The sequence below is a fragment of the Globicephala melas genome, chromosome 2 (assembly GCF_963455315.2).
Source record: "Globicephala melas chromosome 2, mGloMel1.2, whole genome shotgun sequence".
Classification (NCBI taxonomy): domain Eukaryota; kingdom Metazoa; phylum Chordata; class Mammalia; order Artiodactyla; family Delphinidae; genus Globicephala; species Globicephala melas.
In genome coordinates this window covers 17,709,957-17,737,098 of record NC_083315.2, presented here as the reverse complement: position 1 = coordinate 17,737,098, position 27,142 = coordinate 17,709,957, and the positions used below count along the sequence as shown (strand labels likewise).

At 42.3% G+C, this 27,142-nt stretch overlaps 1 protein-coding gene across 21 annotated transcripts in view; it reads left to right on the top strand.

Annotated features, from left to right (window-relative positions):
• The window catches only part of PARD3 (par-3 family cell polarity regulator), a 639,757-nt gene that overhangs the window by 233,140 nt on the left and 379,475 nt on the right, over positions 1 to 27,142 (top strand). For all 21 annotated transcript variants that reach the window (XM_060293163.2, XM_060293165.2, XM_060293169.2 and 18 more), the window contains exon 3: positions 18,568 to 18,748. In XM_060293163.2, the coding sequence (XP_060149146.1) occupies positions 18,568 to 18,748 (181 nt within the window). The remainder of the gene's footprint in view (positions 1 to 18,567; positions 18,749 to 27,142) is intronic.

Here is a 27,142-nt window from a genome sequence, read left to right as displayed (position 1 = left end):
CGGCCATGGCTCACGGGCCCAGCCGCTCCGCGGCATGTGGGATCCTCCCGGACCGTGGCACGAACCTGTGTCCCCTCCATCGGCAGGCGGACTCTCAACCACTGTGCCACCAGGGAAGGCCCCCCATCCCTATTCTTTTGTCGCTGTTTTTTCTTTTGCCCTACCCAGGTACGTGAGGAATTTCTTGCCTTTTGGGAGGTCTGAGGTCTTCTACCAGCACTCAGTAGGTGTTCTGTATGAGTTGTTCCACATGTAGATGTATTTCTGACGTATTTTGGGGGAGGAAGGTGATCTCCATGTCTTACTCCTCTGCCATCTTGAAGGTCTCCAGCATGTGGGATCTTAGTTCTCTGACCAGGGTTTGAAGCAGCGCCCCCTGCATTGGAAGCAGGAGTCTTAACTGCTGGACCACCAGGGAGGTCCCTAAAAGTTATTGTAAGTATATTTTTCCGGATGGAGTGGGTCCCTATGGCACTTATTATTCGCTGTTTGTGGGATAAAGATATATTGTGGGTGTTCTTCAAGTGTGGTGCACCAGGGCTAAAGAACATGCTTTGTCCTGGGCTTTCTGTAGCTGCTGTGTGCAGAGATGGTTCTGAAAAACAGCAGCAGGTGAGGCAGCTGAACTGCCCAGAGCCGCTCCTCCCGGTGATCCGACACCTGCCACACAAGATGGATCGTCCTGTTGCAGACCTGTGGCTTCCTCGGTTCAGGAGACAGAGGTTACGCTGTCAGCAGGAGAGGGTGTGCCGTCTTGGGCTTCAGGGGGTTTGCACAAGATTCAAATTGGAGGTTGCCCGTGAGGCCAGACTTCATCTGTGGAGGATCTATAGAATAAGAGAACTTTGTTATTCCCTTAGGAACATAGATTAGATCTTAGGGCGGAAGTCTTTTTGAGTCTCATACTACAGATCGGGGAGGTTTAAATTTCCACTTCTGTAAAAAGCATTTAGAATGTTAGGTGTATATGCATTGGAAATCCTTGCCTCCTCTCTGCATTTGTGTTTCTCATGCAGATACCATGTGTGAAATATCAGTTACATGCAGTTATGTACAGGATGATGGTTCTCTTAGGCAACAAATAAGAAACCTTCTGAGTGCCTTATAAATAACGTATTAAGATTAGGAAAGAAGCATTAACTTTATCTCCTGAAAAATTGGCTCCTGCATTTTCTATATTATTGTGAATATGTCTTTATGGAATGTTTTGATTATTTAATTGTTTTGAATGGTGGTTATTTTTTTTTCTTTAAAATTTTACCTGTATCTCAAATTAGGGCTATGAGAGCTTGTGAAAAAGTTGCTATGGTGACTATATATTTAGGCTTCTATCTCCAACTTAGGAATGGATTTGTGCTCTAAAACCTCATTTTAAAATCAGTTATTTGGAACTCTTGTTTTTTTCATAGAAACAATATTGCAAGTAATAGATTTCAGACTCAAGCAAAACTACTTACTTAAATCAGAAAGTAAAGGAAATTTCATATACTTCTATCTTTATAAATATAATAGAGTACTCATTTTTTTCACCTCATGAATTCTTCTACTAGAAGAGGTTTAGCAAATGGTCTGTTTGTTTGGCACTTTTTCTTACCTTACGGGATTTGAAATACAGCGTGTATTGGACCACAGGGTGCTTTGGAGGATTCATTCATTCCTTCAGTAAATATGTACTGTGTACCTACTATGTGCAAGGCACGGGTTAGGCCCTGGGGCCTTAACATTGAATAAAATGGTTAATCCCTCCCTGATGCCTGCTGGCAGTTGGGAGCTGACCTCTAAGTAATGCCCTGGGAATGGGGTAGGAGGCCGGGAAGGAGGCTGCCTGCAGGGCTTGTTCTCTGATTGCTAACAGAACCCTGGGAAAGGGGCCCTGGGGTTCCTGAAGTTTCTGCTCCATAGACCTTGTCTCTCAAATTCCCCCTCTACGCTGTCTGTTGTGCACTGGAGCCCACTCTGAGCTCTACCGTCATGAGGTACTCATGGTTCATCTTTGTCTTCAGAGTGTCAAGAGAGCTTAAAGCACAGATGTGCCTGTAAATGTTCAACAACCCACTGATTTGTAGAGTTTTTTGGTTTCTGTGGTGTGAATGCTCTACTGTGGCCCATTTCAAGAACCAGTGTGACGTCGTCAGTGAGTGTGGAGTTGGAAACACACCATTTACACCATTATGTAACATTTCCACCCTGTGGATGAGAGAGACATGCATATCCTCAGACCACAGAGAGCAGTGAAACGCAGTAGTGTAATTAGGAAGGGGTGAGTTTCATTTATTTACCTTTGATTTTAACTGAATTTATTTAATTGTAAGTTTGCATAAGTAAATTTTAATGATGACTATGTTTAACAGTGGGTTTGCAGAATTCCTGAAAATTTAACCGTGAGTTCTCGAGAGCCAGCACACCGCTGAGAGCGCCACGATGCCTTGCCTGAAATCCCTACGGCCAGATGTTAGAGTCCAGATTTTTTCCCATTTTAGAAAGGCAGTAGGGAAGGTGATCAGAACATGTAACATCCCCTGTGATGCTGAAGGCAGAACTCCGTAGTCCAATCATTGACGGCTCTGTGGGGACACGTGCCTTCTCTCCAACATGCGAGTAAATGCATATTATAAATAATCTTGCATCGGTCCAGATTCGGTTTTGCCGAATGTGCTTCTCAGAAACTTACGAAAACATGTTCGATTCTGGAGCCATTTGATGTTGGAATTGTGGATAAGGCATTGTGAAGCTGTATTATTTGTTTGCAAATCAAGGATTGTTATTCCAGGTCTATGAGAACCGGTGCTTTTGCTTTCTCTGTTTGAAAGAAGGTGGAACTCAGCAGCCCTCCCCCTGGGATCAGAGCTGCCCTGCACGAGGGGCTGTGGCCCCGCCTCCCTCTTCTTCCTCTCCAGCCTCTGGCCGGGTGATTCCCCTTCGCCCTTGAAGACTCTTTCTGTGCTTCATTCTTTCTGCCCAGCTTCTCCGCCCCGCCTCTCGCAGGGCTTCATCCCAGTCGATCTGCTGCTCTGTTCACCCTGGCACCTGTGTCCCGCCTGGCACTCATGGTACAGAGACCGCAATATCTGGAGTCCAGCCCCTGAGCTCATCCTCCAGGAAGTGGAATGAAGCTGACAGCTACCTCCAAAGAGCAAATTCCCGGGGTGGAAGTGCGTTCCAGAGTGCTTGGAGTATTGGTGTTGTGTCTTTGCAAAGCTTCTTTTCTTTCAAGTCCTGTGACCCAGACAGCTTTCGTTAGATTCTCATCAGTCAGACCCATTTCTTTGTACACGTGTTGTGTCTTGTTTATCAGGGAGCTTATATCCCAGGGATGTCACCTGGTGGTAGCTTCCAGGAAGGCGGCCAGGTTAGGGCACAGCGGCCAGTCTTCCCAGAGCACCCGTGCAAGCTGGCGCTCAGATTTCCTGACTCTCTTGCGGTTTTGAAGGCTCCACTGGGAATATTTGACACCAGGAAGTCTGGATCACTAATTTGAGGGGTTTTCCATTACTGTTATTTTATGAGGGGAAACTGATAAGTGAACTTATAGTTTCATCAGATGTGGAAGTTTAATTCAGCCTTTCTTTCTTGGTGAAGGTATTGAATAAGGATCTTGTCTTTATACAGTCTTGTGCAACATTCTGTTTTATTCACTTATGACACTTAGTGATGTCACAATTTGTGAAGTGACTTTTCCCCCCTCCTAATTTCCCACTTGCCTAAGTGTGTTTCACTGTCTGACAGGATTGAATGAGGCCAGTTTTAAGGTGGCAGCAGTTTATAAATAATGTGCTTCTTTCAAAGAAAAAGCAACAGCCTATTAATGGTTTGTTTACACGAAGTGTGTGTTTATTTCTGGCAATTTTGATGTTAAGTGTCTAATTAGATTTGTGTTTTACCATAAGCACTAATTTGGCCAGTTTGGGAGTTTGTATTTTCCTTTCTTTTAGGCTAGTACGCAAGGTTGTAGGAACTGTGCTTAAATGTCCCAGCAGTGGCCTTTTCTGCGTTTGCTATCACGCCTGTGTAGACAGACTGTACGGTCTGTGGGGTCTCTTGTGTGTGAGAGTGATTTTATTGTCTGAGCGGTTTCCAGCTTCTGGATCATCAAGACATTTCCAGCATTTTCAGTGGTTTCAGAGATAAAACTCTTGGTGAGGAGGGTGGGCCCCATAGCAGTCAGGTTCTGGGTTGGTTTGCCACCGGGTCCAGAATCCCCGGGTCTCCTCGGCTTGCAGTTGGTTTCCTGTTGTTACTTTCTTCTACGTTGTTGTCTCTCTCACCTCTTCTTTCAGTCCTTGGGTCGTTCATACTGTTGTTTTAAATTCCTTATATCATGTCCAAGGTATTGACTGTGTTGACTTCATCGGGGGAGAGCAGGGTGATCCGCTGAGACCACTGCACAGATGTACAGAGGGGGCAAAGTGTCACAGCAGAGGTTCATCCAAGGACCCTGGAATCCAGGGTTCAGGATCCCCCAGTGGTGGTTGGTTTTCTGGGGGTGGATACTATCTTCTAAAAGGGTGTGAGAGGGCTTCCTTGGTGGCGCAGTGGTTGAGAGTCCGCCTGCCGATGCAGGGGACACGGGTTTGTGCCCCGGTCCGGGAGGATCCCACATGCCGCGGAGTGGCTGGGCACGTGAGCCATGGCCGCTGAGCCTGCGCGTCCGGAGCCTGTGCTCCGCAACGGGAGAGGCCACAACAGTGGGAGGCCTGTGTACCGCAAATAATAATAATAAAAATAAAAAGGTGTGAGATCCTTTTACAAGGAAATGTGGTGATCTATGGGAAATAATGTTTGTCCTGCAGGGATTCAGAGCGAAACCTTTGGCTTCAAGCACACTTGGGAGGTTTTGCCAATTACAAGTGGTGGTGGACCACAGCCAGTTAACGCAACCTTGTAGGTTTCTCATTTCCCTGGGTGTTGAGAGGGTGTGATAGCAGTGCTCTTTGTATTTTGAGGATAAGAAGGGTCAGCTCCTGCCATTAGTATCACTTGGTTGCTACTGCTGCTGCTGTTACGGTAATCACATTTTTTATTTTATTTTATTTTTTTAAATTAATTTATTTTTGGCTGCGTTGGATCTTCATTACTGCACGCGGGCTTTCTTTAGTTGTGGTAAGCGGGGGCTACTCTTTGTTGCGGTGCGCGGCCTTCTTATTGTGGTGGCTTCTCTTGTTGTGGAGCACGGGCTCTAGGCATGCGGGCTTCAGTAGTTGTGGCACGCGGGCTTCAGTAGTTGAGTTGTGGCGCATGGGCTTAGTTGCTCTGCGGCATGTGGGATCTTCCTGGACCAGGGCTCAAACCTGTGTCCCCTGCATTGGGGCAAGTGGATTCTTAACCACTGCGCCACCAGGGAAGTCCCACATTTTTTAAATAGTCAGGAATTTTGTTTATGATTCTCTTTTATTCCAATCCATGTAAAGTGATTCCTTATTTCTGGGTTTTAGCTTTGAACATTTATATAGTAAAATGGGAAGATGGAGCAGAGAAAGTAGCAGGAATACTTCAAGGAAATAAAGAGAATTTGAGGCTATTGAGAAGAGATTTACACTGCTAATATATAACTGTGGTAATCAGAGTGACGTGATGGAATTTAAGAAATGTGTATTGATATTTAATTGAATGTTAGAAAATGTGTCTTTAATTCTGTCTTCTTTCTTTTAGAGGGGAGGTCTGTGAACCTGCTGCAACTACATGCAGAATTCAGTGCCTCTGTGCATTTTGTTTTTTCTATGGAGAAGGTTCATTCTTTCGTTCATTTCTTGGCACATAGTAGGTACACAGTGTGAGTAAAAGAATAAGTAAAGTGAAGTAGGTGATGGGCCTTATACTCCGGTGCAGCCTTGTATTATCAGCAGTCCAAGTTGTGATCCTTCCTATAGGAAAGGCGGAAACCGCAGCTGGAGGGTCAGGGACTCCGGGAACGTCCGTGGCCCTTTGTTTTGCATCAGCCTACTGTTTCCCGAGATTCTAGCCTCAGCCTACTTCAAAAGTACTTCTGGTTTCAGAGAATAAATAGTAAGATCTGGATGTTAGAGTGTTGAAAAAGTAGGAGGACGATGACATGGGTAATTGGTCTCATTCCGTGAACTGAGGTACAGGCTGCACTGATCTCCTTCTCTCTTCTTGCAGGCTGTGGTTTTCTGGGTGTGCAAGCAGAGGCGTGAGGTTAGGGCATGATGCCCTGAGGACTTGCAGTGGATGAGCTGCTGGTATTAGCTTGCCTATGCTTTTCAAAGGGGCTGCAAAATAGATATGCAAACTGATATTAATTCATTATGTATTTATTGGGGCACCTTTCAGGCAGGAGCAGGGTGGGACACGAAGATGAAGGAAACAGACCTTTTCACAAGAAAACCAAGAGCTGTTTACAGAATCCTCATCTGTTGAGACAAACATAATGTAAAGACGAATTTATTTGCTTAGTGTTATTTGAACAAATATCTGAGCGTCTATTTTTTGTATATCAGTGGACTAAAAATTAAGTTTTTTTTCCTATTCTTTTACCATTCATTCCCTATTACTGAAATTATTTTAGCACGTGTATTGCAGTAGCTTTAGGTCCCACTTGTTGAAAGTATGTATTGATGTCACCTTCCTTGAGAAAGTGCTGATATGCCTCCCGGTGGTATTTAAATACTACTGATCACTACCCCGTGATACTTTCCCTTTCCTGGTTTCCTTGAGTTTACTTACATTGTTTAGTCAGTTCTCAAATTTCTTCCGAAATGAAATTGGAGGAAGAGAAGAGAAGCCTGCAATCTCAGCTTTGTGGCGGTTTGGTTCTGATTTCCCTACACGCTCCACGTCCAGATTGGGACCTTAAATAAACTCCTGGCTTCACCCACCATCCACCAATGACATCGCCCAGTTCCAGGTCATAAGTCTTGAACTCCCGTTCCCACCATGGACCCCCAACTCCAGGTGTCTACTGGGAATTGGACCCTGGATGTACCTCAATCTGGATGCATCGTTTTTCATCCCAAACTTCTTCGTCCTTATACTTGTCCCCTGCCCAGCCACCCAAGCCTAGACATCTCAGATTTGTCCCCCTCCTCCAAGGCGCCACTCACCCACCAAGCACCAAAGCCTTTTAAATAAGTCTCAGCTCTGCGTTTTAATAATTATTTGTGTTAATTGTGTTTTCACTCCACTGCTTTCCTATGAGTCTAGGCCCTCCTGACTTCTTCTCTATTGGACTAAGGAGCTGCCATGTTTACCTTTCCAGTCCTTTCTCCAAACTCCTCCAGGCCTTCTGCAGATTACACTGCTGTGCATTCAGGGCTGCCCCAGGGTTTTCAGGATGAAGTTCACACGGCTGAACTTAGTCCCGGAGCCCTTCATCTTCCTCCGGTGATAACCTCAATCTCTTGACGCTCTCTAAAATCATCATGGTAGCTGACGTTTATTGAGTACTTGCGACCTGCAGGAACCCTTCCAAGCACTTGCTCAGAATTCAGTAAAATAACATGTGCAACAGCCCTGTGCAGCACTGAGACCCAAAATGTGGAGGAGCTGTCCAGGTCCCACAGCTGGGAGGGGTCACCTCTCTGAGCCGCAGTCGTCCTGGGGAACCCATCTAAGACTGGCAGCCTCGCCCTTATGAAAGGAGTGGAGGGCACTGCAAATGATGGGATGACCTTGACTTGACCGACCCCCGCCCACCGGCCCAGTTCCAGGTCAGCCATGGGGAGGTTTTCTGTGAGATGTAAATGGAAGGAAAACAGAAATTCTGTCTGTCTTCAGAATATGTTCTGCCAAAAAGTCAGGTTTCAAAACTCTTTGTGCTTGGCTAAATCCATTAGATGGCACTGGATTTCAAAAGATTTGTGTGAAATTTTAGTATTAAAGTGATTTGTGGATTAGGGGAGATGTTCAACTTCTAAGGTATTTCTTTCATCCGTCAAACATGGAGGAGAAAGGATTGACACGCAATTAGTATTTATTCTGTGTCCGCTTTTTAAAAAAACATTGCTAAGCAGGTTATACTAATGAAGAGTAGTTGCTATAAAGAATTTTATTATTTAGTTACTTTTTGAATAAACCTGCCAGCTGATTTAAATGAGCTTAATTTAATCAGCATTGTCTTGCATACTGAAGATAATTTGGGATAATGTCAAGGACACATTATAGCTCCTTTTGTAGAAGGTGGTGAGATAATGAGTGTAGCAAAAAGGAGTCAGAAAATGTTTGAAGTTTTTCATCTTTGCCTCCGGGTGGATATTTAAAAGTCACACTTTGTCTTTTTGCATGCAAATTAAGCTGAAAGGCATTTTGTAATGTAACATTAGTGTTATATTTTACAAAACAGATTTGTTGAACTCTGATCTTTTGCTAATATTGGCTTGTGGTTGTCAGAATGAAGACTGACTTTTTGTTATATATCAGTATAAACTGAACTTTCGTTCAGAACTTGGAGTGAACAGAAGTGGTGCGTTTGATGCATCTTCAATGGGAAACAAATGACTGAGCAGCAGCGACTCCCAGTTCTTCTGCTGTGCTTTTCTTAGTCACTTTTTGCTCCTGTGTCCCTCTCCTGCCCCGCAAAGTCAATGAATGCCACAGAATCTTCTGAATTCCTGTCTTTTAAAGCAGTTAAACTCTCTTTTTTTTCCTGACGATGCTTTTAGATGGAAGCTAAGATATCAGTGGGAGTCTGGTTCAAATTGTGAAGTCAGCAGTTAAGGGATTACTAACCCCCAAGTGAGTCCCCTATACAAATGGCAAGTTGCCTTGGAAACAAGGCGGGTTCCTTCAGTTGGAAGTATGATCTTGCCTGTAAATGCCAGAGATGATGATTCGCTTACCTCTGTTGCACGATCTCTAGGTCTAACCGTTGTGCCGAGATGCTTTCTGCTTAACTCCTCCTCGGTACTGATGGCTTGATGGAACCAGAGCCAAGTTTTCTTTTCTCGTGCTTCTAATTTTAAACATAATTTGCAAAATTTAGAACTAAGGAAGTGATCCTTTAAATTTCTGTTTTAGGATGGGAAGTTTTCCACTACCGACTGCCAATAAAATAAAGTATTATAGTTCACCGGATTTGACTGGCAAGGAATTTTAGTGATGAGTCATTTGTCATAGATTCAACAGTGGAATCAGGGATGGGTTGCTTAGGGAGAGTGCGTGAACGCATTGTTCTGTGAGGTGGTTATTTGATGAGCCGTGGCAGATTTCTCCCGCGAGCCTGGAATCACCTGATACATGTGCACTCCATACAGCACGGAGTCTAGGGCGCAGGTTGATGGGAGGCTGCCCTTGTGACTTGAGGCTGAAATTGACTCCTGCTGCCCTCTCACGTAGACGTTTGTATCTTGCTAGGTGCAGGGGTGGTGAGGGCATACGGAGACAAGGTTTTCAGGTCAGTGGAAGAGGCCCTGGCTTAATTTACCTGGCTAGCTGAGGAGGTAAAAAAGACTAGAGGGGCTTCCTAACCAAGGTCTCAACTCAGCTTCAGCAGACTCACCAAGTGGAGGCAGAAATCCAGAAGTGCAGGACGGCAGGCATGAGCAGCGGTCCTGCCTGGTGGTAATGGTGGTGCTGCGTTTCTGGGCTGAGCAGTCACATTGCAGCCTCTCATCCCTTTGGTCTGTGGTTCAGGGGTTGGGGATGGTTGAGGCTGGTGCCCTAGACTGTGGAGTCCGTGTACAGTGGCATGTCTTTGTGGGACAGAGGGGAAGTGTCACTCGTGCATACATACTCCGCAAAGCTCAAGTCGCATCGCTGGGGCTGTAGGTTTTCGTCACGGACCTTTTAATCACAGTTTAGAGTAAAGCATTGATTGAAAGGCTCTGTGTGTGTGTGTGTGGTTTTCGCTTGTCACATTGTGCCTGTCTGTTTCCTACGTGATGTTGGACTTTTGATTAATAATACATATATTTTTAAACTTAGATCCCCAACCCCCAGACTATGGAATTCATCAAAGGAGTCACTCCTGGGGGAGTCTCTCATTTACGATTCGTTAACGCAGCTCTTCCTGAGTCAATGTGTTACACGTACTGATTGTCAAGCTAAATTGTGTACAGATTAAAACACCTTGTTGTTGAATCCTGTTTCTACCCCTCGCTCACTTTTGGAGAGATGTATGTTAGGAGGTTGACAGTGGCAAGGAGCCGGGGGCAGGGCACCCGTAGGTGAGGACCTGCTGCCTCTCGAATCTCAAGCCCCGGAGCTGGAAGTTGAGACAGATTTGAGGTTGAGGCTCCAGGTACAGTGCAGGGAAAGGACTCCAGCTCTTCACCTTTCTTAGCTTAGCCAGGAGGAAAAGTGGCTGCGCCTTCAGTGTGCCCATGGCATTTAGAGTTCTCTCCTAAGCTGTGGGTTTTTTTTTTTTTTGGTATCAGACAATATACACTTAATTTTTAAAATGCTGATGAAGCAGAGAATTAATCTTGCTTATATAACATTTAAAGTTTTTCAGTGGCAAGCTTGAGATTCTCCTTCTGTTGTGAGTTTGTTTTTATTAGTTACAGCTTGTATTACTACTATTATAAAACACCACTGGCCCCAATATATTCTTTTGCTGTTGTTTTGCTTACTCGACCAGTAAAACTGTAGCTTTATTTAAATGAGTTTTTAATGAACCATGAGAGCAAGTAAGGCTCAGAGAATGACTAAGGATTTAGTGTTGCCTCTGTCGTTAAAGTGAGTTCAGTCATTACAAAGCTTAAAAATTGATTTGATAGTTTTTTTTGGCCCATGTCTACACAATAATTCATTATTACATCATTACCTTTGATTCTGAGGTTCATAGAGCTTCTTTCCCAGTTTTACCGTCATCTCTTTGAGGGGAAGCTGCATGTGCTCATGGGAAAATCTCAACAAATGCCACCTCCTCCAATTTGGTGTCAACCCATATATGTGTGATTAGCCAGTTTCAGGTTCATTTTGTTCTGTCTTACTGTGCAGTCTTGCTTTTTATTAACACTTCAGCAATAGTGTAATGTAGTTGTAACCTCATGGGTGGGTACAAAGGGAACAGTGGTCCTTGGTAACGGGGATGGGAGGGGGAAGGGTTTGCATTATGTCTCACGAGTGGGTCAGCCAGCTGATGGCTACAGCATTTGCATGTGTTCATTGTGGTTTGCGGTTGATAACACTCAAGGCTATTAGTTGAGCATAACTCTTAAATTGGGAATCCAATTAGTCTGGAGGCTCAGTGGGTGACACAGTGTGTCACCCTAAGGGACAGCAGAATTAAATCCCAGCTCTGAAATATAAGCTGGGGAGTGTCATAGGTGACTAGATTTCACTGTGATTTCCAGATGAAGCGCAATATCTTTATTAAGCATCTCTGTCCATGAAATATTACCTTCTTAAAGGATGCTGTTAGCTCTTGTGGGACAGTAACCTTTGATCATCCACAGGTAGAAGCTTGTGATGGTGTTGGTCTCCTTGGTTGTTCAGGTAGGGAATGTCTTACCCCCTCCTACATGGTATATTGTTTGAAATGACACTGTTAAATATTTATCTCGTTAGGGTCCCCTCTTGTGAGTAGATAACATACTGCACTAATCTATATAACCGTGCTAGTGTCTCTTAGTTTTCCTTTTCTTTTTTCTTTTGGCTGTGCCACACAGCTTGCGGATTCTTAGTTCCCCGACCAGGGGACCGAACCTGGGCCCCAGCAATGAAAGCGCCAAGTGCTAACCACTGGACCATCAGGGAATTGCCTACCATGTTTTTAAAGGTGTATCCTTGAGTCAAAGGGCAAAAAAAAAAAAAAAAAGGTAAAGGTATCGATATGTGTGATCCTAACTATAGAAACTCCTAGATTGACCTATGGGAAGAAAAAGTCATTTTTGGAATAGTGATAGTTTAGAACCGTATGTTACGGGACAGCCTTACTTCCGTCATAAAATACATGTATCTCCAACTACTTGATTTTTTTTTTTTTTTTTTTTTTGTGGTACACGGGCCTCTCACAGTTGTGGCCTCTCCCATTGAGGAGCACAGGCTCCGGACGCGCAGGCTCAGCAGCCATGGCTCACGGGCCCAGCCGCTCCGCGGCATGTGGGATCTTCCCGGACCGGGGCACGAACCTGTGTCTCCTGCATCGGCAGGCGGACTCTCAACCACTGTGCCACCAGGGAAGCCCCAACTACTTGATTTTTATTGTTAGTTTTTTGGAATGTTATACTGTGATAGAGCTCTCACATTTTTACTGCATTTTCTCTCTGTTGCATTTATTCTTTACAGGCAAATCTGCCTATGAAACCTCCCTGCCATCGTTCAGAGATGTGTTGTTTTACGTGATGCCATCGTTATCTTGGGGGTTCAGAAGCATCATCATCATAGTCTTGTGTTAGGAAGAATATTGAAAAATGTGGCAAACGCAAAGAGTTCCCTACCAGAAGCAAAATCAAGTGCATGTTGTCTCTTGTGTTTCTTGCCGATTTTGCTTTGATACCGCAGACGAAGTGATTCAGTGGAGTCCGGCTTACTCACTGAGGCCAATCATGTTCCTTAGGTGAAGAAAGGGTCTTAAAGGCACCTTCAAGTTCAGTGTCATTTTTAGTATTTTTCCACGTACTTTGGACCTTCTCCAGGGCCGGAAACATGATGCCTTTCTAAAGAGTTACATGTCTTTATTTCAGAGTCAAACAATTTGATATATTAATGTTGAGTGTGTAAAAGATGTTCATGAGACCCATAATAATCAACTTTTTCTGGATATGCGCAGCCCTTACATGAAGAAATCAACAGAGACAGACGGACGACTCAAGGGCTATGGCAGTAAAATGGCTTTGGAGGGCGTGTGGCGTCTGGGCCTAGAGTCTTGGCAACCTCACTTAGGCAACTACTCGACTTACGTCCCCTGCTATTTCCTGTATGAAGACAGAATCTGCAACATCTTTTGATTCTTTTAAAAAGCTCTTCTGATCAGGACTGAGTGATGATATCTTTAGCATGGTTACCCTCAGATATGTTCAGAAACTTTTAGGTAGTGGTATCAAAATTATGTTAACTTGGTAAGGTGGGGTGTTAGCTTTAGTTAATCAAGAATAAATAGAATTCGATTCCAAGACTTGTAGGTGCTCATAGCCTGGAGTTTCCCAGAAGGCTTTGCTGTCGACATGTTAGATGCTCCGGGGCAGTGAGGTTGGGAGAAAATAAGATCTCTGAAGTTGGATGGATTTGACTTCCAATTTCAGATTCATTCTATACTTATAGCTAAGCTCTAGTCATATTAATTTTTCTGAGTCTCAGTTTTCTTTTCAGTGAAATGAGATGTAAAATGCTGCTCTGTGTTTGTGTGAGGGGTTGAGGGGAGGATGGAGGGCACCTGCAGAAGAACTTCACTCTGTGCTTATTGTGATGTTGACTTTTTCTAGCAAGCCTTTTCCTCTCCTTTTCCTGTTGTTTTCCCCTCTTATTATTGGTGTATCGAAGAATTTTGCCTCAGTCTGTAGTTACTCTTGAAACTGATCCTCAATTTTCCATAAGTATATATTTATCAACCACCACGCTATCACTTAATAATAGCTAACAGTAAGCATGCGCTTGTGTTCTGAAAGTCGACACGCCTTCTTTCTGATTTGTCACAAGTCCAGGAGGAGAGGTCCTGGCACTAGATTAGTTTCCTATTGCTGCCATAACAAATTACCACAAACTAGTGGTTTAAGACATCACACATTTATTAACTTGTAGTTCTGTAGGGTAGAAGTCTGACATGGGTAACATCAAGGTGGAGCAGAGCTGCATTCTTTCCTGAAGGCCCTAGGGGAGAATTCATTCTCTTGCTTTCCAGAGGCCCCCGCGTTCCTTGGCTCACGGCTCCCTGGCTTCATCCCCAAAGCCAGAAGTGTCATCTCTCTCTAACCATTGTTATATCTCCCTCTGACCACAGCTGGGAAAGGGTCTCCACTTATCCAGACTCCTGTGATTAGCTGAGGCGCACTGGATAATCCTGGACAGTCTCCCCGTTTTAAGGTCCTTGATCTGAATCGCATCTTCAGGTCCCTTTTGCCATGGAAGGGCAACGTCCACAGGTTCTGGGGATTTGGGTGTGGACAGTCATGGGCATTATTCTGCCTACCACAGTCACTCTCCTGTTTCCAGATGAGGACAGGTAAGGCTTAGCGATGGCCGAGAGGCCAGTGGATTAGGCCAACATCCATCTAAGAAGTAAGGTCAGAGCTGGTTTTGAATGTAGTTCTCTTTGTGAATTCTGTGCTCTTAGCCACTTGGCTACACACAGTTCTGGGCTTTTAGATCTGATTTTTATCCATGAAAGAGGCCACCGTTGATCCAAGTGGCTTATATATGCATTTACGTGTGATGCTTACGAAATGGGTTTTCTGTTGGAGGGTTCTGATGTCTCAGGCAGCTGAAATGACTTGTTCTGAGGGAGGTGGCAATGTGTGGCCAAGTTTGGAGTTTTATTTATAGGCGGGTCATCGTGGGTGTTATCCTAAATTCTGCCTGTCTTTTCTCGTGGAGACTGGATAGGTGAATGGATCAGAAGAGCGGTGAAGTAATAACTATTGAAAGTTAAAGTGAACTTTCAAAAACAATCTACTCCATGGACAGCAGTGAAGATTCCATCTGTTAAAATATGGATTTGAGTCACGTTTCACAAATTTAAAAGCAAGACATTTCCTTTATTTTTTGAAGGACATGATAGAGATTTTTAATATGTGATGTTTTTGTGAAGGTCTCATTTTCTTTTGCTGTGCTACTGTGTATTCTTGTAGAGCAGATTTTCTAAAATCATATATCCTTCCCAGTTTAACACAAAATTACTTTATGTCTGCACCTGGCACTTAAATCTTGGTTTAAATGAAAGTTGTAGAATTGTATGTTATGGGCATATTGCAAACCACCGACTGTGATTCTGCCGCTGAAATTCAGACAGCGTTTGTTCGTGGCACAGTCCAGATTTCATAATTCTTGTGTTTTCTAAAAATGCTGAAGATAATTATTGAAACTAATATATGTGTATAAGTTCTTCCATCATGTGTGGCATTTAAGGCTCGTTCTTTGTAATTTTCAATCTCCATTTTCAGTTTGCAGAAAGGACTTGATTCTTGAGAGAACACATCATGGTGAAAAGTGAATAACAAAACTTGAATTTCATTTGCTTCCAATTAAGCGCCAAAATGTCAGAACTTAATATTTTCAAACTGCATATGAAGCCACACACCTTGTGAGAAGTCTGATGACATTAAAATCAAGTATAGAAATTCAAAATCCTGATGAAGAGCTTGAAATGAATATTGTTAGCTTATCAGGGTTACCAAGGTACCTTGACTTCTAGTTTTATTTCCCAAATTGAAAAATTTAAATTGGATGTTACTAGAGGGATGAGCAAATTAGTGCAGGATCATCAAACTATGGCCCGTGGGTCAAGTTTGGTCCACCGTCTGCTTTGTAAATAAAGTTTTGTTTAAACATAGTCACCCTCATTTATTCATGTATTGTGTATGGCTGTTTTCATGCTACAATGCAGAGTAGAATAGTTGTGACACTGACTGTTTGAATTGCGCAGCTCCAAAAATATTTACTGTCTGGACCTTTTAAGAAAAATGCTTGCTGACCCCTGATCTGTAGAATCAGGGGTTACTGTCTGTGTTACTAATATGCGGAGATGCTTATCAGATAAACAGTCTGATTATATATATGTATATATACATACATACATATACCTACAACACACGCACATATATACTGTATATGGAAACTTTAGTGTATATATACAAACACCTTTCCATTTTTTATAACTGCTAAGGATTTCTTTTCCCACTGATGTTGCTTATTATAAGGTTGAGTGGCCCAACTGTTCATCTGACTTTAATTTCTTCTTACCACTTAACCTTCCTTCAGATTGTTTAATCAGCTAATTATATAAGATGCCACAGCAGGATTCTGAGCTTCCTGTTTGTCGCATGTCTCTACGACCTTATGGTGGTTTTCTTTTTTGTCTTATGAATTGATTGATGTCAATAGCATTTGTTCAAAATGACAAACTGTAATTATAAATACTTTCCATATTCTGTGAATACACCTTTTGGTCTGTTAACTGATTGGAGTATTGGCGTTGAAAAGGCTTGGATTGGCGGCAGAAGGTGTGGTTCTTTTCGTGTGCAGTCCCGACCCTTCTTTTCTTGGAAGGCTGAGCTTACTTCGCCAGGCATGGGATTGGAGTGTGAATGACCAAGGTGTTCTGTGCCTTAGAACTTTATTACTCTTTGAGATTTTAAAGAAGTGCTGCCACTGTTTAGTTATAAGAAGAAATAGGTTGAATTTTAATTTTTATGGTACTTTGTTATGCTGTATTATGAAAATTTTCAATTTTGAAATAGTTTCATATTTCAGAAAAGTTACAAAAATAGTACAGAGTGCTTCCATATACCCTTCATCTATCCCTAATGTTCACGTCCAGCATAATCATAGTGTAGTTATCAAAGTTAGGAAACGAATAACATTGAGTCCATCCTACTAACTAATCATCTGAATTTTCCTTCTTTCCCACTAATGAGGCCTTTTGAGGCCTTTTGCCTAGTCCAGGAGCCAGGCAGGGGGCTCACACTGAGTGCAGTTCATATTTCTCCTCAGTCTCCTCCAAGGTACACAATTTCATCAGCCTTTTACTTTCCCGACCTTGGTATTTGTAAAGAGTAGTAGTTACAGAATGCTCCTCAATTTAGATTTGTCTGATGTTTCCTCACGATTAGACCAAAGTTATGCATTTGGGGCAAGAGTACCACGGAAGTAACGTTGTGTATTTCTCAGTGCATCTTTCAGAGGGTACGTGATGTTGATGAAGTGAAGGGACAGCACTTGGTGAAGTGCTGTCTGCCAAGTTTCTGCCCGCAGACACTACTTTCTCTTTTTAATTAAAAAGCATCTTACGGGGAGATATTCTGAGATATGCCCATATCTCACCATACTCTCACCCATTAACGTTAGCGTCCGTTGGTAGATCTTGCCTGAGACAGTTCTGACTGTGGAGGTTGCCTAGTGATAATTTCTCTTTTAGTGATTTTTTCCATATTTATTAATTGGGATGCTCCAGGAAGGAAAAGCTGTCCATTCTCCACCATTTGTTTATTTATTTCTTCGATTATTTACTTATATCATTACGAACTCACAGATGTTTAGTTTATCTTGGGTTATAATCTAATGCTCTCATTATTTGATCGTTTACAAGTGTCCCAAATGGTTTCGGCCCTTGGGAGCTCCTTAAGGCTGGCCCTAATTCCCTTTGATGTGCTTCCTTTGATGTGTTCTTTAGTATCACAAGGTGTTCCAGGCTCATCACGTATTTTCTCTGTCCCCAACCCTGGAATTAACTATTTTTCTAAGGAGTTCTAGTTCATTTATTGGAGAATAGTATTAGAAACCATGATCTGGCCACTTGTGTTCATTGGTTCTTGGACCAGCAATTTGACATTGAAGCAATGTCATTGCTTCTAGGATCTCTCACTGGACAGAGCTAGGACACATGTATTCACATCCATCCATACCCGTCGGCCTACCTCCTTATAAAACCACAAGTTCATATTGATGCCTCTAATTCTAATCTAATACTACAGTATATTTCCTTGCTTGTAACTTCTGTTTCTGGCGGTGAGAACTTTGGCTCTCATTAGCCAAAATATTTTTTCTTTCTCATTCATTCCTGCTGTGTGTGTGTGTGTGTGTGTGTGTGTGTGTGTGTGTGTGTGTGGAGTATGAATTTCTAAACCATGCGCTTGTAAGGGACAGCTTTACTAACTAGAATACAATATTTCTGTGAAGGTTCTTTTTGCCTTTAGCCTTACGTTAAACAGTGAAAAAAAAAAGTTTCGTAAAGTGACTTAGTTCTTTTCTTCCCCACCCTTTTCGTGTGGTTCTGTTTTTCATTTGTAACATAGCTGGGTTTATTTGTTTGTGCTCCATTTTAGATTCCCGACCCCCAGACCCCACCTTGCCTCCTGGTCGATTTCAATTATTTATTTCTCTTTTAAGTATTTGAATCATTATGATGGTTCTAAGAGTCAGAGTTACAGAAAAATATATTCAGAAAAGTGTTACCGCCCCATTATCTCCACTATTGTTCCCATTCTCTCTCTCTTTCAACCCTGTTCCTACTAACTCCCTGTAGCCTACCCGTCTCATTAGTTTCTTGTATCCTTTCTGTGTTTCTTATGCACAAATGAGCAGATACTGCACAGTTTTTAATATACCCTTCTTCCCATATGAAGGGTCCCTTATACCTTTTGCTGTATAAACTATATATCATGTATATGCATTATATATAGGTATATATGCACTTTCTTTTCCACTTGATATATCATTTACAAAAAGATTTAAATCCACTCCATCCCCTTAAGCATTCTGTGATATAAAACCGTTTTATTTTTATTTTCACCCAGAGAATTTTGCATATGAAGTGTATGACTTAGAAATATAAAAATAAAGCATCAAAACTCAGGGCAAGACTATTTCTTTGAAGTTTCTTTTCCTAAAACATAACATTCCTGGGTGTGTACATATCCATATTTCTCCTCTGTAGATTTACATCAAAGGTGGTGTAAGTTGTTGGTTGTCATTTTAAATGCCTTTGTTTATAATTGCAAATTTACCTGTCATTTCTAGCTGGTAGCAGTGTTTGATGAGCAGGACCCGCATCACGGAGGTGACGGCACCAGTGCCAGCTCCACAGGCACCCAGAGTCCGGAGATGTTTGGCAGTGAGCTCGGCACCAACAGTGTTTCAGCCTTCCAGCCTTACCAAGCAACGAGTGAGATCGAGGTCACCCCTTCAGTCCTCCGTGCCAGTGAGTGCATATTTCGTCTTCAGTTACGGGGATGCCGACTGTGTTATCCAGCCATGCTCTTGTGAATGGAATTCATTGTCTGTTTATATCAAAAACTGATTAAGTTTAGAACCTGGGCAAGTGTCTTTTGCAAGAGAGGGGGGCAAGATTCTTTATGTTTTCATAGATTGGCCTTACTTTACTTTGGACTGGTAGACTTTTAATTGCTCACCAAAGGTAAATAAGGATAATAGTTAAACTTATACTACCTGCATTTTTCTTTCCATGTGTTTTGTATGAACTCTAGAACAGATAGAAATAATCAACATCCTTCCACTGAAACCAAACACAGTGTGTTGGATTGACCATCAAGTTGGTTATACCAGTTACTTGAACTTTATCTGGAGAGCAGGGGCTGAAGGGACCTCAAGGATTGTTATCTTCAGGATCTGGAAGAGTTGCTATTAGGTGCCCTCTCAAGAAACGAAAGGATTGGTCTTAGTGAGTGTGTAGTAGGGATCCTAGGATCCCCAGTGCCCAAGTTCCAGGACACTAGCTGGAAGAATTCTGCAGCCATTCCTGCCAAGCTCACAGTGAAGAGCTTCTGCTAAACATTCTATTTAGCATTTGTAATTGTATAATCTTATCATTGAACAATTGTTGAGACTAAGAAGGCCTATTTCAAGAAATTTATAACTTAAAAATCATTTATCTTTTAGGCACATCTATCTAGAAACATTTCAGTTTTTCAAGTGGAAAATTTAGTCTTGTGTGATGTGGTCTTCAGTAGATCTTCACATAGAGATAGGTAATAATATATAAAATAATATATAGAATATAGTTAGATAATTTTTAGAATATATAGTTTATTCTTATAAAAATGCATCATTGTCCCCACTTTTCACATTGGTAGCAGTCTGTAGCATTTTGGTAATTTGCTTCTAGATGTTCATAAGCTATTTCTGCTTCCACTGTCCCTTGAGAATCTCTCTCTCTATATATATATATGCACACAGAGAGAGAGAGAGAGAGAGAGAGAGTGAGTGTGTGTGTGTGTATGTATATATGTATGTGTATATACATATATACGTCAATTTAACAGTTAACAAATCTGACGATCTATCAGAAACCACAGGGAAAGTATGCCATATAGAGATGTAGAGGATTGAAAGGCACATTGCATGATGGGATATGTATGTGATGCCCAGGGGGTCGTGTATGGTTGCAGACCAATGTTAACCACTTTCTAAAATTGCCTTCTATCACCTGGACAAGGATAATCGTAGTGAGAGCTGGGCACAGTGGAAAATGTTTCCAAGGAAGTGTGGACATTAACAACCACTGTAAGGTGTTTTAGCTGGACCTTTCCTTGTATCCAGGAGACGTAGGTTGTTTGTGCACATACATGAACAAATATATTTTAAACTGATTTTGTGGAAGTAACTTGATTACTACATGGATACACTACTTAAAAAATCTTACGTACGATTTACTTTGGGCAGTGTTTTTCAAAAGGTGAGGTGTATACCATGTATGGTATATGAAGTAACATGTAGGGGGTGTGCAGGTCATTTTCTTTTCTTTTATTGTATACTAGCTCATTAAGTCCATGCCTTAATGATTATCTTCTTGGCACAAGCTTGTGTTTAATAAATGGATTGCCTAATTTTGATTTAAAGAAGATTTTAATGAAACAAGAGTACAAGGATTCATAGGTGCCTGATGTTTGGAAAACAGCGTCTTTATGTGAGTAATTACACCTTAATGTATATAATGAAATACAGAGCTTTTTGCTGTGCTACTGTTGTGGTTTTTTTATTCAGGTGTTTTACAAAGCAAGGTGCACCTTTAATTTAGCTGCACCTTAAAAATGTGTTGGAGGAAAGGCCAGTCCTGTCTTTAGGTTAAGAAGAATTTCAATGGCTTGCTGCCCATCCATTTATATCTTTTTTTTAAATTTATTTTTTACTTTTTGGCCACGCTGTGTGGCACGTGGGATCCTAGTTCCCCGACCAGGGCTCGAACCCAGGCCCCCTGCATTGGAAGTGTGGAGCCCTAACCACTGGACTGCCAGGGAAGTCCCCCATTTATATCTTTTGACTTCACTGACTCAACAAGATTTTTAAACCACCACCACCCATATTTGGCTGGCTCTGTGTGTTAAAATTTAAATGCTGTTTTCAACTCCAGACATCGCTTTTACCTTGTTTTAATTGAGAAAAGGAAGTTACACTTGAAGCATATGTGTTGTCTTGCAGTCATCAGTGGGAAGATATGCAAATATTCAGAGCGAGAAGCTCTGACTCTTATTTGCTAACGTTATTTAGATTTTATGGCCTTGGCAGGCACTGGGTAAATGCGTGTTAAACATTTACTAAATACAAGGTTTGGTGACTATGTGAAAGTTACCCAATACCTATGAGTCATTTTCTACAGTATTAATACCATTCATTCGGAAATAAAACAACAGTAGGTCTGTGCTGGCCAGGCCTCGTGCGAGGTGATCCGAGTTCAGAGTTGAGTTAATATGGCCTAGTCCTTGCCATCAAGGAGTTTATGTTCTTCCTCTTTTCTTTTTTTTTTTTGTGGTACGTGGCCCTCTCACTGCTGTGGCCTCTCCCGTTGCGGAGCACAGGCTCCAGACGTGCAGGCTCAGCGGCCATGGCTCACAGGCCCAGCCGCTCCGCGGCATGTGGGATCTTCCCAGACCGGGGCACGAACCCGTGTCCCCTACATCGGCAGGTGGACTTCCAACCATTGCGCCACCAGGGAGGCCCGAACCATGCTCTCTAAACCTCACGGTTCTGTGATAGATGTTTAACTGTATTTTTATTGTTCACAAATCCAGTTTTAGAGAGACCTACTGTGCCCAGGAGCACAATTTCTGGAGCAGATCATTGAGACCAAGTCTAGCATTTTTTTTCCCCCACTTGTGATCTTTTTATTTTTTAATTCTCAAAGGCTTTTTATAGAGATCAAACATTCTGGGGATAGCCTGGCTTTAGAATGATGGCAGGATTTCTTTTCATCCCAGAATACTGATTTAATATTTCCTTTGGAAGAGCCAGACTGAAGATTCGAGATTCCTTGGCAGGAAGAAGTCCTAGAAATAGAATTGCTGTAGAAATTTTGAGAAACAAAGTATCCGATTAGATTGTCTTTTAACCTTTCTGAGCTGTGTTAATTTTATAGTTAATTTTTATCCACGTCTGGCAAAATGTTGCTGAAAATGGTGCTCTTTAACTAATTGGTAAGATTTTACTAGCTCCCTAACTTTGAAAACTTAGAGACATCAAGAACTGCTGTACAGGGCTTCCCTGGTGGCGCAGTGGTTGAGAGTCCGCCTGCCGATGCAGGGGACATGGGTTCGTGCCCCGGTCCGGGAGGATCCCGCATGCCGCGGAGCGGCTGGGCCCGTGAGCCATGGCCGCTGAGCCTGCGCGTCCGGAGCCTGTGCTCCGCAATGGGAGAGGCCACAACAGTGAGAGACCCGCGTACCACAAAAAAAAAAAGAAAGAAAGAAAAAAAAGAACTGCTGTACAAGGCTTGTGTCAAAGTTAGGTGCCCCCGACCCCGCCGCCTCTTTCTCGAGCTCTAAATTTTTTTTCTTACTCAAGAATATACGGATTGGTTTTTTCTTGCTACGAGATCCAAGATCTTTGGTTTAGAGACCTATTCTCTTAACATTACCTGGTATTAGAATACTATTTTCCAGATTTTATTTAAACATATACTGAAAATAGAAATAATATTCCTATTGTATTTCCTTTTAACTTGTGAAGTGGAGCATGGCATACAAATGGCATTCTCAGTATTTCAAATAATTACCTTCTTACTGTGCAAGTTCTATTCAGCATATAAAACCCATCCAGTTTTGTTGTAGATGCAATCTGATTATTACATGTTGACAAGGTCATATATCTATTAATTGGATTGGAGATGGGATACAAAATTGCTGTAATTATTGTAATTTTCTAGCTAATTGCAGGGTTGGTGGTGAATATTTTACTTCTGCAAAATGAAAAACAGTATTCCATCAGAAGTTGTTTTACGGGGTTTCAGACATTCTGTTTCATATCTTTGGTGCTTTTTGCCCACAAAGTACCTCTTTTGTATCTTTTTTGTGTATCGATCCGCCTCTGAATGTCAGAGCGCTCATTGGCAGCGATCAGTGGAAGCAGCAAAGACAGAGAGCCTGGAGTACTCTCAGCTACCTCTTTGTTCTGGTTGCCACAGTACCTCTATTGTTTATTTATAAATTGGAGTACTCTCCTTTCAGACTTACAGTCAAGGTTGGATGGGTCAGATCCCATTGGAAGAGGACTCCTCTGATCTGCTCTGCTCTCTTGTCACCTGTGCACTCAGAAATACTCCATGAAATGAGCGTTCTTCACTACATTCAGACTGTTTATGTGTTCTTTTTTGGCATGAATAATTAAGTGAATTATTGGCCAGCCCACTTCACATTGTAATACGGGGCTTATGTTGCATGTTCTCTGTCTTTTGTATTTTTTGCTTTATTTAAGCTAAGCTAGCTTCTAAGAGCTGGAAGCCGAATTGACATTTTAAAAATAATGGTGTGTATACAAGGTGAGTGTGTTTGGAGGGTTGCAGGTGGGGGGGCCGGGCTACTGAGGGGGGTGTTGGAAGCTTGCTGCCGAGGATGGTGCGAGCAGACTGATGTTTATTCCCTGCTGGAGTATGAACTGGAGGCGCAGGTGACAATTGCCAGGCCTAATGAGCAATTTGGCAGATAAGACGGGCTGTCAGGCGACAGCAGTTCGGCAGCAGGCACGCTGTCTGCGGACCAAGATGCTTGTTCCAGAGATGGCATTTCAATACCATAAAGAAAGCCTTCTTTTTTGTTGATGGCTGCTATCGCAAAGATGTGTGTTTCATCCTTCAATTTTCCAGTGAAGTAACCAGCAATCAACATATGGTGATTTTGGTTGCAAAATTTTTTTTAATATTTTTTTTTTTGCGGTACGCGGGCCTCTCACTGTTGTGGCCTCTCCCGTTGCGGAGCACAGGCTCCGGACGCGCAGGCTCAGCGGCCATGGCTCACGGGCCCAGCCGCTCCACGGCATGTGGGATCTTCCCGGACCGGGGCATGAACCTGTGTCCCCTGCATCGGCAGGTGGACTCTCAACCACTGTGCCACCAGGGAAGCCCGCAAAATTATTTTTAAACTTGCCTTTTCATGTGGTCATACATTAAGAAAAATGGGGGGGGAGGGAACACAACAAGATATATTTTCCCCACACCAGAACACAAGAAATGTTAGGTTTTAAAATGCTAATAAAATGTAAGCAATCAGTTGCTTCGTTGGGCTGAAAAATTTCGTATGTGGTCTTTACATTGGAACTTAACACTCCACAAGGTAACAGTGTAGTCTTTTCATCATACTGTGTCATTTATATCTGCTTCCTTTACCCAGGAATCCTTTCCTTCCACAGAGCACACGAAAATCTAGACATGTGCATGGATTCTCCCCACAGAGGCTATAAGTATACTGTATTGCATAAGGGACGCTGGGGACAGGTTTCCACATCTTTGTAGGATGGAGCAGTCCCTTAGGAAACCTCCAGGTCCATCTCCCCTACTTACCATCAGGAAACTGAGGCTCAGTGGAGTGAACTAACACAGTCTGTGCTTATGGCATAACCATCAAGAGGAGTTATTGCCGAAAACGTATGGACACTTACTGTATGTCAGGGTACCATTGTGGCATTTCCAGACACCAGACTTGAAGTCAGAACATCTTTGCACTTCCCGTCTGACACCAGTATTTCCGAGTTATCTTTCTGCAGAATAATCATTTGCTTCCTGCATTGTTCAATTACATCTTTGTGAAGTACTTAATTTAAAAAAATCTCCACACAGATGTATACAGTATTTTACACTTAATAGTGGTGACTGTTGGGCCACTGGGAGGAGGAATATATTTTAGAAACTCTCTGTCCCATGTAATCAGATGGACTTTGGCCTGTAGTTAGCAGGCGGTCCTTGGTCATTGAAAAGGCTTCCTGTAGTGTTCACGGCACCACCTGTGTGAGATCTCCACACCCCAAACCTTATGGAACTGGACTCCTTGTGCACAAAGTCTCTGTATCTGTCACATCTGCTGAAATCTAGGGAAGAGTAGTTTTACAGGTTCCTTCCCCACCCCACTAAGATGTCTCCACTGTCCAGTCACTTCCGTATTTCTCACTTCTTTTTGTCCTTGGCTAGCATATTTTACTTGACCCTGGGGCCTTGCCTTGCAGTCTTGCCTTTGTATGGGGATATATCTTATGTGTCCGATTTTTTTTTCTGTTTATCAGGTGCAGAAACGGTTACTGACACTTGAAAATTTGTAAAAGTGACATAGCTATGAATATATTAAGAAAGTACAATTTAAATTGAAGCAAGAAAGCCCATTTTCAAATGGCAATAAGAAGTGCATTACATAGAGAAAATAATTGTATGAAAATGTTTGAGCAGATACGATTAGATTGTAAACAAGCTTTCTTTTTCATTTTCATTCTACATTCTAACCAGGTATCTAGGTTATTTTTTCTATTAGCACATGTCACAGAGAGACCCATATGTGGATTATTTTGTCATCATGAAATCCTGGCAGATAACATCTTCTTTTTTCTTCTTGCTGCTCTTGATACAGATCTCTTGTATAGATCTTCTTGAAACTGTGTTTGCTTATTTATTCTTTCATCGCTTTTAATGTCAGAAGTGGCTTTGCGTTCCTCGTTCTGTTTGCTCCTGTCTCCAGCTAGAGACTGGCTTCATCTCTCAGATTCATTGTGTGAATCTCAAATGGGAAGGGACCGAGAGGCAGCCCTGCAGGGACACAGAGTGCTTGGTAAATGTGCCCCTGAGGTTTTCACCCCTTCTGCCTTTTCCCTGAAATGGACAGCTAGTGGTCCCTGTGATAGCCATGTTTTGAAGAAAAACCACCTTACATCTAAATCAGTGTATTGATTCATTATACTATTTTGTATTTACAAATTTCATTTATATTGATTTATAAATTAACAATTTATTAATTATTATTTATCAATTCATTGCCTACATTTCAGCAAATTGTTTTTCTGCTTAGTAAAGAGCCTGGGCACTGCAGCATGTGCGCATAGCGGCATGAAATCGTGTGCTCCAGGACACACGTGAGAGAGGACAGCGCCTTCTCACAAAGAGATCTCTATCCAGCACTTTCTGTGGCTTAGATTTGATGCTTCCTTTACATATTTCCCTCCAGTTGGCATTTGACAGAACTTAAATAAATCTAGAATTTTTATAACTGCAAAAAAGGGGACTGTGCTTCCGTTACCTCACCTCCTGTTTCTCTCTTTTGGTCTGAAACATGGTCCAGACCATGGACCTGGCTTATTCTCAGGTACTGTCACACTGCCTGTTCCTTGGTGGAATGCCTTTCCATTTGTATTCTCTCTGAAAGTTGTAGAAAGTTTTCTATCCCTACAGTTTTCTACATTACCCTCCCTTTTCTATCTGTTCTGGGGATTAAGCAACCACTCTGTGTTATTTTTTTCAACTCTTTCTTACAGAGTTGAGAGTAAATACAGCAATTACAGCAGCTCGTTGCCTGGGCTGCAGTTGTGTTTTGACCGTATTATACGAGCATCGTTTTCTTGTCTTTATAGTGGTACCCTAGTAATAAGTCTTTGTATGTACAGATACACATATCTATGGCTGATATTTAGTAAGGTTATATATGGAAGGGGTATAGGAGCAGCATGTACCTTCAGGAAAATAAATCATTTTGTAGAGATAATTCCCATGTTTAAAGATAGAAAATTACAACCGGAACCGTCTAGGACCAATCATAATATGGAAAGAACAGGAGCCAAAGGGCATTTCAGATTACTACTTCACTCAGCCCATCATCACATTTAATTAAAATGTCAGTTTGTGCCATGGCTGATCCACTGGTTAATTTGTTATTTAGATCAGCTTGAGAAGTGTTTATTTTAAATATAGAATTTGTGTTAATGCATTGGAAAAGAATATTCTCTTGCTTGGCAGAGATGTTGCAGCCTAAAGATTTATGACTTAGAACAACAAAAACCAGCTGGTGATCAGTTTGCATAAGTAGGATGGGGGTATCTACTGATGCTGGATAATAACTGTTCTTATGTAATCAGAGTAAGGGGATTTGGGAATGGGAGGCAGAAGCAAGGTGGATGATGAGTCACAGGGGCTTCCCTGGGAGTCCAGTGGTTAACACTCTGCTCCTCCACTGCAGGGGGCACAGGTTCGATCCCTGGTCTGGGAACTAAGATCCCGCATGCCACGCGGGGCAGCCAAATAAAGAAAAAAAAGAAAGAAGAAAAGATGAGTCACAAATCATAGAGCAGAACTGCATTGAATCCTGAGAATGGGCCTGTGATGCATGGGCGGGGC